The sequence below is a fragment of the Heterocephalus glaber genome, unplaced genomic scaffold (assembly GCF_053883595.1).
Source record: "Heterocephalus glaber isolate CG9 unplaced genomic scaffold, H.glaber_assembly_v1.0 deba00000676, whole genome shotgun sequence".
In the NCBI taxonomy this organism is placed as follows: domain Eukaryota; kingdom Metazoa; phylum Chordata; class Mammalia; order Rodentia; family Bathyergidae; genus Heterocephalus; species Heterocephalus glaber.
This window is the reverse complement of record NW_028258156.1, coordinates 7,446,323-7,465,355: the sequence shown is the minus strand read 5'-3', so window position 1 is coordinate 7,465,355 and position 19,033 is coordinate 7,446,323. Positions and strand designations below refer to the sequence as shown.

At 34.5% G+C, this 19,033-nt stretch overlaps 1 protein-coding gene across 4 annotated transcripts in view; it reads right to left on the bottom strand.

Moving 5' to 3' along the window:
* The window catches only part of Hycc1 (hyccin PI4KA lipid kinase complex subunit 1), an 84,812-nt gene that overhangs the window by 48,355 nt on the left and 17,424 nt on the right, over positions 1-19,033 (bottom strand). For all 4 annotated transcript variants that reach the window (XM_087206674.1, XM_004839566.3, XM_087206673.1 and 1 more), the window contains one exon: positions 1,738-1,816. In XM_087206674.1, the coding sequence (XP_087062800.1) occupies positions 1,738-1,788 (51 nt within the window). In that variant the 5' untranslated portion in view covers positions 1,789-1,816. The remainder of the gene's footprint in view (positions 1-1,737; positions 1,817-19,033) is intronic.

The window sequence follows — 19,033 nt, the reverse complement described above, 5'->3', positions numbered from 1 at the left end:
TGCCTACATGCCAAGCCAAGCAGAGAAAAGAATAAACAGAGGGCAGGAAAGGGAAGCAGTCTTAATCTTCAGTTATTTGACTTAATAACTGATCGCTCCTCTATGACCCATCACTTACTGTGTCTTCTTTTCACATCTCTCATCTTAAAGAATGAGTAACTGGTTATATTTGCTTCTGCAAATTTACTTCATATTAAACATAAGAATGCCCTAGAAGAAATCGTACTCAACTATTAAACTTGACAATTTCCAGCAACCTTTTCCCCCAAATGATAATACATAGCAAACCATATGAAAGACTTGAAACAGAAAGAAAGCTTTAAAACATCTCAAATGCTTATTTACGAAGATAACAAGCAGGAAAAAAGCCACAAAACTTAAACTATTAAAATATGTAGAAAGCACTATATACATTGTATAGTGCACTTTTGTAACATTCTGCATTACTAAATGATGACTTAGAGAATCCATAGAAGAATAATTCATGACTAAAAAAGCTGAGAAAGTAAAAATCTACCAGCCATTCATCAGAATTGGACAACAGAGACAAATAAGGCTACCTGAAAAATTAATAGGAAACATTGCTTCTCCCAAGAATATACTGCAACTGAAAATGTAACAACGTCCTATTTTGAGTGACTACTGTATTCTTACTCACTGAGAAGTCTTGTTGTCTAAAGTCACAGATTATCAAATACTTTGTTATTTAAACTTACATAAGTACGAATGAAACATCTCCCTCTTGTCTGGAAGATCTAAGTCACTTTGACACAGAACCAGCTTTGATTTCCAACACAGGTACAGATCTTCAGAGAAAGGATTTCTGAATACAGTATGCCAAGTTTATGTTAACTTAGTAGTTTTCAAGACAATAGGATCCCAGGTCTACTTTGAGGTCCAGACCGGATGTTACATAGCCCTGCTTTGTTTTGATCCCATCAAAATACTGCTTTATTTAAATTTAATGTATCCTTCTTCCAAATTGTATACTAATTTCTTTGTTTGGTGAGATTACACCTGTTGTACAGGCTCCCTCCTTGCAACAAGCCAATAAGCCTAACATTGTTAGATTCTAAGTCTGTCCCTGAGATCTTGGGCTCATTGGGCTGAACAAAATCAAAGTGAAAATTGTAGCCCAAACTCTTCACTTCTCTGGTTTATGATCATAATACTCACATAATTATATGACACATAAGGGTAGGGGAAAGGAATTAGACGGTTTACGGAACACGATTTTAGTGATCACATAGAAGAGTTCCTGAGATAAGAAAATATGTTTCATTTTCTTTATCAAGCACTTAAAGGTTATATACTCATTATACAGCCATTGGATAAGCCAACTGGAAAAAGATCCACTAGTAGAAAGCTTGGTAATACCTTCCCATCCTTTCTTCATTGTCAATCCTGCCCAGTTCCACTGCCCACCAAATCTCCCATGGAAGAAAAATTTTGTCAATAAATCATATATAGTCATTGAAGAATGACATCGCCATTCATAACTATTCTTGGTAACACTGCTGTGAAAGACAGAAAATAAACAAATGAGTAAACTCTTTGAACTACTTGGAAGAAAGGAACTTCCTAGAAAAATTTATGTGTAAATAGATCCTTATTAAGATATGTTAGATCACACTTCTCCCACAGCCATTTAGCCTTTCAGTTATATAAAATTTTAAGTCATTGAAATTTAAACCCAGACATACCTTCTTTGTAATATACTAGAACAGTAACTATTACCTTAAATTCTGACAACCATTCTTCCACAACCCCTCTCTCTGAAGTGAACATCTTTCCACATCTGTTCCAACCCTTCAATCTGAAAATTAACATAGAAAACTGTTAAAAATTTGAATTCATTTTATTCAGATTATTATAGAGATAATCCTGTAAAGATGTTACTTTTTATTTGTAAAATTAAAGTACTTCACATACAACTTACTACATTCATTTCAAGACAAATGTGTACAAACAAGCTTTAAAATGCAAAAAATTTTGATAAAAGTATAAATATTATAACATGAGGAAATTGGCTCTGCAATTTTTATTCAGCTTTGAGGAATGCCAAATGTAAAACATACTGAAAAATTTTCCATAGTTTCAGCTCAATAACTTCAAAAAAGATCATTTATCTTAAAACTGCAGAAAATAGGGCTGGGAATTTAGCTCAGTGGTGCTACCGCCTGTCTCACAAGCACAAGGTCTTGAGTTCAATCCTCGGAACAAAAAAAAAAATTTCAATGTTTGAAAAGTGCAAAAGAGATGCACCCAAAACTGACTTTATAGAAGAATTAAAGTAACTTAATGTATTTATTTTTCAGTTCCTTATAATAGTAACTGCAAGCCATTTGGTTTCTTGATAGATTAATATTCATTTAAAAATGTAAAAGTGATTAATATTCAAGATACTGATCCTATATTTAATAAGTTTTTCAGAAGATTGTGCTTTACTTAAGTATAAATAAGAAAAAAGAAAGGTAAAGAAAATGTAAGACATTTTTATCTTAAGCAAAATGTTATTAAAGTATAATATATTCTTTTCATCCATCTATATGGGAGTAAACTGAAAAACTGTTTCCTGGAGGAAAACTTTTTCTCTATCTAAACTTCAATTCATAGGTTTGTTAACTTTTATCAGCATTATAATGTAGTAGAAACTGAGGCAGAACTGCCAAAGACTGAATCCTGATTCTACTGCTTACCTGTAGTATAATTTTGCCTTGCTTTTTTTTTTCATCAGTGAAAAAGTGATAACCACAGAATTTATTTCCGAAGGATGATTGTGAGGATTAAATTTTAAAAATCAAAAAAAGCACTTATAATAGTACCTGGAAATACTATTAAAGAATAATTCAAACTCATATAACCTCTGCTCTGCCATTTATCAGAGTAGATACTTAATGAACAACATAAGTTCTTGCCAAAGAATGGATTCTACTCATTCATTCATTCATGAAGGATGACCTGAATGATATGTATCTTATTTTTGAATAAAAATAGCCCATCTTATCCTTGAATCAAGTCACACTATCAAAATATCATATATTTGTGCTGTATTATTGGTTTTATGAAACTATTTGGAACCACTGAACTTTAGAATTATGTCCAACAGGTTAACAAAAGCACACTGGATCACATAAAAGCCCACAGGGAAAAAAAAAAAAAGCCAACAGAAGAGAAAACACATCCTCAATTTTCAGTACTAGGAAAAATTCTCCTTTAAAGTAACTGAACTGTTTTTATATTATGAGTATTATGAATCTCTTAACTTATTATCTTTGCTTTGATTCTAATAAAGGTGGGAGTCAAAGTTTCTGCCCTAACTCTGACCACAAAAAAGTAGACCTAGATTAATTTTATCTACTGCTTTATTTTATATTTTACCCTTATTTTCAGAAAGAGGGGAGGTTAAATTAGATTTCACTAGAAGAACCTCTATTTATAAAAAGATACCCCTAAAAGAATGAAAGGGCAAAGTCATAAAATGGGAAATATATATATATATATATATATATATATATATATATATATAGCATCCAGCACATTTAAAGTACATATAAATTATTAAAACAAAGGGAAACAACTCCATAGAAAAACCACCACCATCACTTAATCAAGTGGAAGTTAACACATGGAAGGTACTCAGCTTTGTTAGTCATCTGGGAAATGTCAATTAAAAGGCACAATGAGGTCCCTGCCCCTTTGGCACAGAGCAGTGGAGCCATGCAGGGGCCAACACAGCCCCCTCCCCCACCCTGGCCTTTGGGCCAAGCCAGCACTTGGATCCATACCACAGTGGGGCAGTGAGTCAGAAAGGACATTGATCCGAGCTCCAGAAGATAGAACAGAAGTGAACAAGAGAAAGAGGGCCTCTCTGTGGCTCCTAGATGAAAACTGAAGCCCACTGGAAAAGTAAAGGAAATCTCTGCAATAAAGGCACACCAGACCACCGTAGTTGGTAGGTTGGAGGGATCACCACCTCCCATTGGAACCTGGACTATCTTCAGGGGAAGAGCAGCTGGAACCTGCAGTAGAACCTTGCAGAGTTCAACCCAGCAGGAGGTCAGAGATTTCAACTTGGGTCCTGCAGGCAGAAATCAGCCTAAACCTCAAGGGACAGCTGCTGGCTTACTGAGACTAATTGTCTTACATCTCCACACTCCTGCCCATGCTGTCTATAGTGACAGCAGAGACATATTCTGAAGGAAGCCCTTTATTTTTATTTTTTATTTTCAAAGTAATTTTTTCTCTTACTTTTAATATTTTTTTCTAATTTTTATCTATTCTTTTCAAATTTTTTCCTTTTTTCCTCTTTTCTTTTTTTCTTTGTCTTTCTCTCTCACTCTCCCCTCCCACCTTGTTCTTCATTTCTCTTTTTTATTCCTGTTCCTAGCCTAATTCGAATTTTTTTCTTACCTTTTCTTTTCTTCTCTTTTTCCTACTCTTGATTGTCATTAGTTTTAAAAGTGAATACAGTTTCTAGCCTCCCTATTGCTGTTAGGTTGTTTTGTTCTGTTGGGGTTTTTTTGGTACTGAGGATCGAACTTGGGTCCTTGCACTTGCGTGGCAGGTGGCGAAATCACTGAGCTAAATGCCCGACTCTATTCTGTTCTTGTGTTTGTTCTTTTGTTCTGTCTTCTCTTCTCTTCAACAGCTTCCTAGAGTTTGTGTGATCTTCCTGTGTCCTCTGGCTTCACTTCTAACTTTTCCCTATCATACCTATCTATCCCTCCCTCCCCAACTCCTTCAAAGTCCCCATACTGAAAAGTAAAGTTGCTATATTGAAGAGTTTATTCACTATAGACATATTTTGGGCTGGTCCTTGGCTTTGATTTAATTCACAAGTTTAAAAGTGATAGATTAATCACTACCACCAATTGTCATTTTCTAAACTGTGCTTGATGTTATTGTTGTTACTGATTGTATCACTTGGCCTTAGGTGTTGTGATTGAGCTAATCAGTTGTCCTTCCTGGTATACTGAAAATGAGATAGCCTAAGAGTCATTAGAGACTTAAAACCTAAAGGCCAGATATATCTGGAAGACACTTCTGAGAAACAATCATTCCATAAAGGTTCTAAATACAACCACAAAGGTACTTACAATAGGCAATATTGAAGTATCAACCCAGGAATTAAACCAAAAATTACCAACACAAAAATAGAAATTAGAAGACACGTAAGAAAGGCACAAAATCAGGCTACCAGCTCACGAAAGGCAAATTCTGGGGGAACTGATGTGGAAAAGTCTAATAATTAATTACCTGGACACCCTGCACTGATAGCACAGGAAGTAATAAAACAGATGAATAAAGCTCTAGAAAAATTCAAAACAGAAATTATTTTCCAGATAACCACTGAGCAGAATGAAAGACATGATTAGAGACTCTAGAACAGAAACAGATAAAAACAAACAGATGAGCTCAGGACAATGATGGAAACCATGAATCCCCAGCATGGGAAAGAAATGGAAACTATGAACCAGATTCAAACAGATATCCAGGAGATTAAAAACTCTATTGAAAGCATTCACAGCACAATAAGCAAATGTGAAGACAGAATATCAGATATAGAAGATGGGACTGTGGTCAGTGACCATGAAAAGAGAGATCTCTTAAAAATAGTAAGGGACCATGAGAAATTGATCCAGCAGCTCCTAGATGATGCAAAGAAGAATAATATAAGACTGATAGGAATCCATGAAAAATCAGGAGAAAGTACAAATAATATTTAAAAACTTCACAGAATTAATGACAGAAAAATTCCCAAACAGAGCGAAAGAATTTGACATACAGATGAGTGAGGCACATAGTACTCCAACTAGCCATGATCAAAAAAAACTACACCTAGACATATAATAATCAAGATCCCTGAAACCCAACAGAAGAACAAAATACTACAACCAGTTAGAGAAAAGAAACAAATCACATACAAAGGGAAGCCCATCAGAATCACAGTAGACTTTTCAACACAAACCCTCAAGGCCAGAAGACCCTTGAGTAAGGTATTTCAAGCCCTAAAAGAAAACAACCTCCAACCTAGACTGATGTACCCTGCAAAACTATCTTTCAAAATTGATGGGGAAATAAGATACTTCCATGACAAAGAACACCTGAGAAATTTCATGAATACCAAACCAGCACTCCAAACAATTCTAAACAGTATCCTGGAAAAAGAAAATGAAAGTCACAACTCAATAAGGCCAAACAGAGATAATCCACCAGACAAGGCAAGAAATTAAAGAGACGGGGGGAAAATAAAAAATAAAAGAGCCAACAACAGGAAAATAACATGACAAGGATAAGCCAGTACATATCAGTTATAACCATCAATGTTAATGGCCTCAACTCAGCAATCAAAAGACATAGACTAGCAGAATGGATTAAGAAGCAAAATCCAACAATATGCTGTATACAAGAAACCCATTTAGTTCACAAAGAAATTCCTAAACTGAAAGAAAAAGGATGGAAAACAGTTCTCCATGCAACAGGAGCCTGGAAAAAAGCGGGAGTAGTTATCTTATTTGCAGACAAAATAGATTTCAAACCAAAACTAATTAAGAGAGACAAATAAGATCACTACGTCCTTGTAAAGGGAACAATCCAAGAGGAAGAGATGACAATCATAAACAAATATGCACCAAATACAAATGTCCCCAACTATACAAAACAAATATTAATGGACATGAAAAACCAAATAGGCACTAATACAATTATAGTGAGGGACCTCAATACCCAAGTGTCAAAAATAGATCATCTAGACAAAAAAATCAACAATGAAATAATAGAACTGAACCAAGCTTTAGAAGAAATGGACTTAATAGATGTCTACAGATTGTTCCACCCCACAAAATCAGAATATACATTCTTTTTGACTGCATCGGGGTCATTCTCCAAAATAGACCACAGGCTAGCTCATAGAACATGTTTAAGTAAATGCAAAGGAACTGAAGTTATCTCCTGTGTATTATCAGACCATAGTGGGATTAAACTGGAGATCAATAGCATAAGAAACTGTGAGAACTGCACAAACACATGGAAATTGAATAACACCCTCCTGAACAACCAGATCACAGAAGAAATTAGACAGTTTCTACAATTAAATGATAATGCCAATACAACATACAGGAATCTATGGGATACAATGAAAGCAGTTCCACGTGGGAAATTCACAGCAGTAAATGCCCATATTAGGAAAACAGAGCAAGCTAAAATAAAAAACCTAATGGTAAACCTCAAGCTTCTAGAAAAGGAAGAGCAGGACAAACCTAAAGGTCATACAAGGGAGGAAATTATAAAGATCAGAGCAGAAATCAATGCAATGGAGACTAAGAATGATACAAAAACTAAATCAGAGTTGGGTTTTTGAAAGAATACATAAAATCAATAAACCCTTAGCCAACCTTATCAAAAAAAGGAAAGAAAAGGCTCAAATTCATGCAATTAGGAATGAAAAAGGTGAAGTCACAACAGATCCAGCAGAAATTCAGAGGATCATCAATATCTACTTTGAGAGCCTATACTCTAATAAAATGGGAAACATGTATGTAAATGGAAACCCAAAGAGTTTTAAAATTCGAAGCCATAATGGAAATGAGTGCAATAAGAATTGTGTATATGTAATTGCTATATTAATGTAAATCTGAAGAGATCAAGATATGTTAACTTTTCACAAATCTGCCACTAGAGACTATGATTTAAGGAAATGTGTTTGGTTAACAAGGTGACCAGGGCTGGATTGTGGAGGATTGATTAATGGTCAACTTGTAATGCCCAGCTGAACAGAATCAGCATGGTCTGGGCAGGGAAGGTCCACCTGAAAACGGTTACCAAGAGCCATAAAAAGAGAACTGGAGGGGAAGATCTTGGCTTGTTGATTCGTAGGAGAAGCTTGCTGCTGATGGTTTTCCTGATGCAAACTAGGATGTTCTCATCAGAGGAGGAGCTCAGGGCCTTGCTGTTGTTGGGAATGGCTGCTATTTTCATCAGGGGAGCTCTGATCTTCACTGTGAACATCACTTCCTGGCTCCAATGTCAATCCCTCAGCTTGGTAGCAGAAATCCTTCATCTAAGCAGCGTAGATTTTCTAGCTTCTACCACTGACCTTTGGGCCTTTCAGGTGCAGATCCTCAATACGGACAAGCATGACACATTGCTGTGGGCTCTAGGCCTTCAGCTGGGTTTGTGCAGGAAAATGCTGGGATCTAGGCCCTCAGTTGAGTCCTTTGGGCTTCTAGTGTGTGGTTAATTTTTTGTACTCCTTTGCATTTGACTTTCTGGGTAATTATCATAAAATAACCTTGTAAGTTAAAAAAAAATGGACAGATTCCTAGATACATACGAATTACCAAAGTTAAATGAAGATATAAAATGTCTAAACACCCCAATTACAATCAGTGAAATTGAAAATGTAATTAAAACTTTACTAACAAAGAAAAGCCCAGGTCCTGATGGCTTCACTGCTGAATTCTACAAGACATTTAGAGCAGATCTATTACCACTACTCTTTAAACTCTTCAATGAAATTGAAAGGGAAGCAATACTTCCTAATTCATTCCTGGAAGCAAGTGTTACTTTGATTCCCAAACCAAGGAAAGACCCAACCCAAAAAGAGAACTACAGGCTAATCTCCCTAATGAACATAGATGCAAAAATCCTCAACAAGTTACTGGCAAACAGAATACAGAGGGTCATCAAGAAGATCATACACCCTGACCAAGTGGGATTTATCCCAGGGATTCAAGGAGGGTTCAACACACATAAATCAATAAATGTAATATACTATATTAACAGAGTCAAGGACAAAAACCATATGATCATCTCAATAGATGCAGAAAAAGCATTTGACAAAATCCAACACCCATTCACGATAAAAACCCTACAGAAAATTGGAATAGAAGGTCTTTATCTCCACCTGATTAAGCCTATCTATGAAAAACCAAAAGCCAACATCATACTAAATGGTCAAAAACTGAAAAATTTTATGCTAAAATCAGGAACAAGACAAGGATGCCCACTATCACCACTCCTGTTCAATATAGTTCTGGAATCATTAGCCACAGTGAAAGAAAGAAAGAAAGAAAGAAAGAAAGAAAGAAAGAAAGAAAGAAAGAAAGAAAGAAAGAAAGAAAGAAAGAAGGAAGGAAGGAAGGAAGGAAGGAGAGAGAGAGAGAGAGAGAAAGAAAGAAAAGAAAAGAAAGAAAAGGAATAAAGATAGGAAAGAAGATAAACTGTCATTATTTGCTGATGATATGATACTCTACATAGAAGACCCAAAAAATTCTGTCAAAAGACTTCTACACTTAATTGACAGATTCAGTAGAGTAGCCGGATATAAGGTCAACACTCAAAAATCAATAATCTTCTTGTACACAAATAACAGAGTCACTGAGACAGAAATTAAGAAAACAATTCCTTTCACAATAGCATCTGAAAAAATGAAATATCTAGGAATCAATCTAACGAAGAAGACAAAAGACCTCTACACTGAAAATGACAGCACTCTGAAAAAAGAGATCAAAGAGTATATAAGAAAATGGGAAGACATCCCTTGCTCCTGGGTAGGAAGAACCAACATAGTGAAAATGGCCATACTTCCAAAACTAATATACAGATTCAAGGCAATCCCAATTGAAATCCCAATAGTATCTTTCACAGAACTAGAGAAAACAATCTAAAAATTCATTCGGAACCAGAAGAGACCTAGAATAGCAAAAGCAATTCTAGGCAACAGAGACATGACAGAGGGTATCACAATCCCCAACTCGAAGCTCTGCTACAAAGCCAGTGTGATAAAAACAGCATGGTACTGGCAAAGAAACAGACCCAAGAACCAGTGGAATAGATTAGAAGATGCAGAAACACCAGACATACTCAGCTACCTCATCTTTGACAAAGGAGCCAAGCATCCTCACTGGAGGAAAGATAGCCTCTTTAATAAATGGTGTTGGAAAAACTGGATTTCAAACTGCCAAAGATTAAAACTAGACCCCTATCTTTCAGCAAGCACTAAACTAAAATTGAAGTGGATTAAACATCTAAATATTAAAACAGAAACACTAAACTTGAGGGCAGATAAGTTAGATAGAACTCTCGAAGACACTGGCATGGGAAAAGATTTTATGAACAAATCCTCAGTAGCACGAGAACTAGAACAAAGAATCAACAACTGGGGTCTCATCTTATTAAAAAGCTTCTGCACTGCAAGAGAAACCACAGAAGAGCTAAGAGACAACCTGCAATGGGGGAAAAAAATTTTACCACTTGTTTTTCAGACAAAGGTCTACTATCTAGAATATATAAAGAACTCAAAGAAATCAGACCCTCAAATATAAAGACCTGATTCAATCTGAAATGAACAGACATTTCTCAGACAAACAAGTAAAAGCAGCAAATAAATATATGAAAAAATATTCAACATCACTGGTCATTCGAGAGATGCAGATGAAAACAACACTGAGATTCCACCTCACCCCAGAAAGAATGGCTGCTATCAAGAAATCAACGAATAACAAATGTTAGCGGGGCTGTGGGGAGAAAGGAACCCTTCTCCATTGTTGGCGGGAGTGCAGACTGGTGCAACCACTGTGGAAATCAATATGGAGATACTTCAAAGAACTAGGACTAGAGGTCCCATTTGACCCAGCTATCCCTCTGCTGCGTTTCTTTCCAAAAGTCTTAGAAGAATCATACCACAGCTATACAAGCACACCCATGTTTATAGCGGCACAGTTTGTAATAGCTAAAACTTGGAAACAGCCCAAATGCCTGTCAGCTGGAGATTGGATAAAGAAGATGTGGGGTTTTTTTTATAAAATGTAGTATTATTCAGCCATAAAGAACGAGAACAGACATTTATAGCCAAGTGGATGCACAATGAGGCCCTACTCTTAAGAGAAATAAATAGGACACATATGTGTAAATACCACATAGTTTCTCTGGTGTGAAAAACTAAAAGTGTAAATAAGGATCAAATGGTATAACTGACAATATGAAATAGGAAGTAAAGGTCTAAAGGGGTAGGGGAAGTGGGGAGGGTAGGGGAAAAGAAAAAATTTGAGCAAAGGAAAAAAAATGGAAACAAAGTCTCTGTAAATTGGGAAGGGTGGAGGGGGTGAAGGGAGGGCAGGGAAATGGGGGAAAAATAAGAACTAAGATACACCATGTAAAGCTACAAGATCCCATTGAGGAATGTAACTGTATTTTTATCTAAAATGTACCAATAAACTTAATGACAAAAAAGGCATGATGAAATACACTACAAACACAAGTATATATACACCAAAGTATGGCTAGAATGAAAGATAATATCATGTGTTTAAAAAGATATGGAACAATCAGAATAGTCACACACAACTAATGTGAACATAAATTGATACAATATCTCGAAAAAGTCTAGAAATATGTATCCTCTAAGCTTGAATATATGTATGTTCTTTGCATCCAAAAATTTCATCCATAAAAATATACCCAATAGGAATATGCACATTATGTTCTCTGAAACATATGTTCAGGAATGTTCATCAGAATAGTAATATTTTATTTATTTCATTCCATTCCTTATTTATTTTATTTTATTTTATTTTATTTATTTATTTTTTTTGAGACAGGGCCTCGCTATGTAGCCTAGGCTGGCCTCAAACTCCTGGCAATCCTCCTGGCTTAGCCTAACAAATGCTGAGATTACAGGCATGTGCCACCAATACCCGGCCAGGACAGTAATTTTTAAATAGCCCAAAACTAGGAATAAACCAAATGTCCATCAAGAATAAAATAGATAAAATATGGTATAGTACACACTATATTGTATACAACAAATATATCTCTGAATGAACAAATTAAAATTAGGTCAGTGTCACAATGTTGGGTAAAAAAAGGTAGACAAAGTGTCTATACATTGTGTATAATTACACTTACATAAACTTCAAGAATAGGTAAAATTTATCAATTGTATTAGAATGGGATAGTAGCTGCTCTTGAGGGGTTTATCTATTGGGTTCTGATGATACTCTGCTTCTTGATCTAGGTACTAACTTACAGTGTACATTTGGTGCTAATTCACCAAACCTAACTGCTCATGATTTGAGCATTTTGCTGTGTATATGTTACACATTACTAACACCAGTCAAGCCCAGGCCTCTACTCTTCCGCTAGATAGAGATCAAGTGGGAGCTCTATTTGTATAGTTGAACTCACAGGAATATTCACTCGTTTAACACGCATACAAGTTCAGAGGGAAACTGTCCCTCCCCACAATTTCCACACAATTGTCCTTCCCCACAATTTGAGCTCCCTGCGGAGCTCAAAAAGGAATCAGAGAATGCCTTTCAACCCAGAAATTTCCACAGTCTCACCACAACTATCTGTCTTAGGCCCACCAGGATTAAAGTCATAATTCCCTTCATCCCTGTTGATATCAGGTACCATAAACAACTACAGACTCACATATGACACTCATCTTTCATACATAAATCTCCATAACTCTGCACATCCTCTATCTTGATCATATCTTCTGTCCCATCCAAATTCTGGAAGGCGGAAATCTCTCCATGGTGTCTTAAGGAACTAACAGTGTAGTATCGGCAAAATCTTCACCAGTTCTCTGAATGTTCCTTTCTTCTTTTCAGAAAACACTGCTTTCCTTGCATGCAACCTTCTTAAATAGTGGCTGCTTTTCCTCACATAGCCCTGAAAGAAACTAGTAGGCCTAGACGTAAAGTAGATCTCTTCTGTCCTCCATTTTACCACTGTACATCATTCTCCTTTCCCTCAAACTATCCACCCAACACTGCTTTCAAGTTCCTGTTATTAATCAATTTCACCTCAACTGCCCCTGCCCTGCTCTACTGATTCCCATTCTTAAATGATCTTAGCTCCTGGCTCATTGTCAGTCTTCCAAACTGCTTTTAAATTCTTGGTGATTTTAATCTTACACCCTGAACTTTTAATTCCTAGAATACTCCTCCAACACTACTGCTTTCCTCCCTACCTCAGCTACCCAATCTTATGATCATAATCTATACAAGCTGTTATGCCAGCTGTTCTCAAACATTTTGAGCATGGGTACCTCATACTCTTAAACATTGAGCCAACCTGAATGAATGCCTAATGGGCAAAGCTGGGACAACTTGAACAACAAAACAAATAATGTAGTATTGAAATATAAAGTATTAAAAAAACAGAAACAAGGCCATGCTAATCTAAACAAATAATTAAATAAATACAAATAATAGATATCTTCCTTACAGAAGAATTCCCAATATTAAATGTAGATTTGCTCTCCTGAAACACTTCTGGTCCCAAGAACTTCAGATAAGGAATAGTCAACTTGTAATAGTTTGTTTTGTTAAACAAATTTTTATCTATGTTCATACTTTTCTCTTCTATTATCTTTATCCAGTTTTAGTATTGGCACAATGTTGTTTTCCTAAAATGAAGAGAGAAGTGTTTCTTTTTTCTGCTTTAAATGTTTGATATAATTTATCAGTTAAAATGTATATGAGCCTGTTGTTGTCATATAAGTAGGTTTTCAAGCTAGTAACATACTTTCTTTAATAGGTGCTATTCAAATTTTTTATTTCCTCCAAAGTCAGTTTCATTAATTTGTCTTCTGAGGTACTTCTTAGAAGTTGTCAAATTTATTTCAAAAAAGATTTTTATAATATGCTTTCTATATCCTTTTAAATTCTGTAAAATCTGTGGTAATGTCCTCTAAATTTTGATATTGTAATTAAAACAATGTATAATTGATATTGTGTAATAGGAAGAACAGGTCTAAAGGAGTAGGGGAAGTGGGAGGGGTAGGGGAAAAGAAAAAAGGGAAAAGGAAAAATATGAGAAAAGGAAAAAGAAGGGAAACAAAGTCTTTGCAAATAAGGAAGGGTGGAGGGAGTGAAGGGAGGGCAGGGGAAGAGGAAAAAATAATAACCAAGATACATCATGTACAAGTACAAGCACCCAATGATAAACGTAAATACATTGTATACCTAAAATGTACCAATAAACTTAATGGGAAAAAAAAAAAAGATTTGCTGTCCTCCAGGAGGAAGAAATTAGTACCTGCCTCCTCACTTAGGGTGAGTGGGACATAGTGATTTACTTACAAAGAAAACAATATGAAAAGGGGAAAACTGTATAGTGGAGAAAACTGGCAAACACTCCCTTTATCAAGGTTGACATCAGCTGTAATGTCATGTGAATATCATGTATAATATTCTTTCCAAAAATCCATAAACCAAATATAATTATGTGAAGAATACTATAGGAAACTCAATGTCAGGGATGTCCTTCAAAATATCTGACCAATACTTTTGAAAATTGACAAGGCAATGAAAAGCAACAAGGATTGAGAAAATCTCAGAGAACAAAGGAGACTAAGATAAAATGACAACTAAGTGCAATATGGTACCTTGGACTGGATTCTGGAAGAGAAAAGGACAATAATGAAAACTTGGTGAGATTCTAATAAAGCCTGAAATTTAGTTAATAATCATGTGGTACTAATCACAATGTACAATGATAATGTAAGATGACAATATTAGGAATAAGAAACTAGGTATGGGATATGAAGATATTTTCTGTACTGCCTTTGCAACTATCCTATAAATAAAAACATAAAATCTTTGAAATAAAAAGCTATTTTAAAAAATTATTGACATCCCTAAAACAGCTTTTTATTTATGTAGGTTAATATATTAATATTTACTGTGCCATAAGATTATAGGTATTGAAATTTTCAAATGGCACCCATATAGTTTTAAATTATAAATTTAAGTTTTAAATTACAAAGTCAGGCCAGCTCCCAGAGAATACTATCCTAAGTGAAATAAGCCACGCACAGAAAGACAACTACTGCCTGATCTCATTTATATGTGGAATCTAAAAAAAGTCAAACTCATAGACACAGAAACAGAGTAGGATAATGTTTGCCAGGAGCTGTGGGTTCAAGAGAGATGGTGGCCAATAGGTACAACATTTTTGTTAGAAAGAATGAGTAAGTTTTGAAGATCTAATGTATGTGAAAATTGCCAAGGGAGTAAATCTTAAAAATTACACACACTGGGCCAGGGATTTAGCTCAGTGGTTCTGCGGCCTGCCTCACAGGCACGAGGTCCCGAGTTTGATCCCTGGTACCAAAAAAAAAGTTACACAAACACACAGAGATAAGTACTGAGGTAATGAATATGTTAATTAGCTTGATTTAATTATCTCATAATATATAAATACATTAAAACAATATGTTGTATACTATAAATATATACAATTTTTATTTGTTAATTATATCTTAATAAAGCTGAAAAAACAAATCTATACTTTGTAGAATTACCGTTTTTTCAGGTGGTTTCTTTCAACTTCATGAAAGGAAAATTATCTTAAGAAGAGAATGTACAGTACATAAATACTAAAAATGAGACCAGAAAACTTAATGAATGATATGGGAAAGAATACAATGTCATTCTATAAAGGACAGGATAACTATCTAAAGAAATAGAAGATGAAAAGTCACTAGTGTTTGCTTGCTGATTAAAGATTTTCTTAATTCTTATCACATATCATAACATTATATTTTTAAAAAGACTTCATTCCATTTGCCCTAGGCTCCAAGATGAGCAAGTTATGACTAAAGGTTATCACTTAAGACTAGGTAAGGCAGGAAGTAAAGTGACTGCAAAATAGATACAATGATTTAAAGATTGCTTCTCTCTACCAGTAAGCAGAAAATTCTCTACAGTTACTAACCCACCCTTACTAATATGTCACCTATTAACATATGGCAAAAACTTGATGATATAACTTTATAAATTTTAATAAATCTAATTAGTTATATCAAGTAATATTCAAAATATATTCTCTCATTTTAAAAAATCTTTATTCTTTTAAAAAATAAAAGGAACAAAATTAAAATAGAAATTTCCTGCTGTGTAACTAACTTCCTATTTTTCTCAGATATGTTCTGGAGTAGAGTATTTAAAATTATATCAGAAAGCTTGCTAAAATTACACATAGTATTTCATAAAGTCTGCAAAAAATAACTTTTTATATTTTCAATATATAACAAAATCTTTCTAAACCTAGTATCTTACTTTCAATTCCTACACTATATTATTATCTTAAACCCAATGATTACTAAATTTCATTTAAGTGTTGTCATCAGAGACATAACTGTGTTCTTTTAGTTTGTTTTTTTGGGTTTTATTGTTTTGTTTTGGTTTGTTTTTTTTTTTTGGTACCAGGGATCGAACTCGGGACCTTGCACTTTGTTTTGGTTTTTTGGTGGTGGTACTGCTGATTGAAGCCTACCTTCGCACTAAGCCATATCCCCAACCTTTTTTTATTTAAATCACTGAATTTCCCAAGCTGGGCTTGAATTTGCAAACTTCCTGCCTCAGCCCTCCACAAAATCCTAGGATTACAAGTGTATACCACCACACCCAGCTAGGCGCATATAAAATTATAATTGCATTATTATAACTCAGGGAAGAATATAAAAAGGACAACTTAAACTGTAAAACTGAAAATTTCTTTATTCCTACTATTTCACATCATCTCCATCATGAGGTACTAACTATATACAACAGTATATATACTATATACTATAGACTACAACTATATATATAACTATATACTATAACTTATACATGAGGTACTAACTATACACTATAAAAAATTTAGCCATTTGCCTTATATCATTTCTATAATTTTATAGAACAACCAAATTACTATACATGTCACATGCATTGTGACATATCATGAAGTTTTAAACTTTTGTCCTATGCAATGAGGCCACTCCAGTAGTTAAGTGCCATCACAAGATTATTAAAATTTCGGTGAATTTCAGGAAAACAAAGCAGAAGGAAATGCTCAAATTATGTTACAGAACAAACCTGATTTAATCTCAGGGATTTTACCATTTAGTGATTGACCAATCAATTAGCGAGTCCTGTGAAGGAATAGAGGATCTATGCTGTTCTTGGAAAGAAGTGCTGCTGATTGCCTCACTGCCTACCTATGTCTTCAAGTGAATAAATCAGCTTGAGGTAGAAAGAAAATAATTTACAGAGCCGGCAAAAGAGATGTGGGAAGTCTTTCTAAAAGCCCACTAGGCAGTCTTATTTTCTCCACAAACCATAAAACAAGTATCCAGTTATCAAGAATCAAGTGTAGATATTTATTCAAAGAAAGTTTTTTTTGACTAAGTAAGCATCTTTTGCCTAGCCCTTGGACAAATAAGAGCATACTGGATATCAGTGTGCTATGGCTACCAGCCCAGTGTGTTTCTGTTGAAAGAACTAAGACAGAAAAGGAAAGATACCAATTCCTCCTCTCATTTTTCATTTCCATCTTCCTATTCTCAAGTCCTCCAGAATGTCAGAATATTTTGTCCAGGAAAAGATATCTGATTTGAATTCTAACAAGAGAAGTTAAAAAAAAGTATTTTTCAACAGGCATGTTGACATCTGTACTAATCCTACTACCTGCTTTGACCAAAAGAACACACCAAACACAACACCAAAAAACTTCTAAGGCTAGGCCTTAAGAAATCCACAGCTTCAACATTCATACATATGTAGAATTCTCTCCCTTCTAGAATCCAGCTGCCACACTGTATGAAGCCCAAACCACCATGGAAGGCTCCATGAAAAATAACTGAAGCCCTTGGTGAGCTACCAGCTGAGAAGAATCAAGCAGCAGTCACATGACTGAAACATCTTAGACACCTCAGCCAAGTCAAGCCTTGAGATGACTGTAGCTTCTGCCACTAACATAAATCCACTCAACCTCTTACTTGTGAGCAATAATAAATAGCTGCTATTTGAAGCACTAAGTTTGAAGGTGGTTTGTTAAGCAGAAATAAATAACCAAAATATTATCTGAATGAAATATTTAGGACATACCACCTTTGCGCAAGGCATTACATCAACTCCTGTTGGAGAATATTAGGTTGATCAGAGATACGGTCCCTGCCATCGAGGAATTAGATTTTTCTCCAAAATTTGTAATAAAACATATTGTAACTAGGACTCAGTCTCTAAACTGTCCAGTAAAGGTGATTTCATTATTAATATTTTCGATATTAATATTTCATTATTAATATTCTCTTTTGCTTGACCCCTATTAATAATAATGTCAGAAATTGTGAAAGAGTTGGCTAGAATTCAGTTTAGTGAAGTCTATGGCCACGGAACAACACAAAACTCACTGACTATTAAACATGATCATCATAAATGCTATGCATAATCAATGGAGCAAACATAACACAATTGCCACTATATTATATAAAAGCTTTTACTCATTTAGTATAAACAGTTATATCCTGATGCCAGCTCCCAGAATTTTCCTGAACAGTCAAATGATTTTATTAAATTTTCAACTAATAAAAACTAAATTTCATTTTTATTTTTCTCCTTTATATTATTATATTTCTAAAACTTTTGATACACTTAATAACATGAAAACTCAATACAATAAAGAATTTATGTTTGATAGAATAATTAATAACTCTTCTTATTGGGAACATCAGTTTAAAATATGCTATGAGAGAAAATATTAAAATTTCAAAGTTCTTTTAATACTGTGATAGATTTTTCATCTGTCTAGGATTATTTAAGTAAAACTCATGAAAATCAGGGAATAAACTAGAAGATTCTTAATATCCCTGCTCATCCTACATCTATATAAAAAATAAATTATTTAAAAGCAAAATGAGTAAAATATGTAATATAAAATAAAACTTATTACACTGTTAAACATTTTCACAGAAAGGGATATATGTAGATGACCATAAAATCCTTATATCTAATACTCATACTGCCTCAAGGTATAATCTGAATACATAGGTTAATTTCATAATGTTGATGTTTTCCAAATGGATGATTTTTATCAATTTCATAGCAAAATCCATAGCATAATTCTATTTATAATACATGCTTTCAAATTAATTTCAAATTTGGGGGATTACAAACCCTTCATTCCACAAAAAGGAGGCTGAAGATAGTATCAACAAGATTGGTATCTGTGTAATAAAGCCACCAAGAAATAC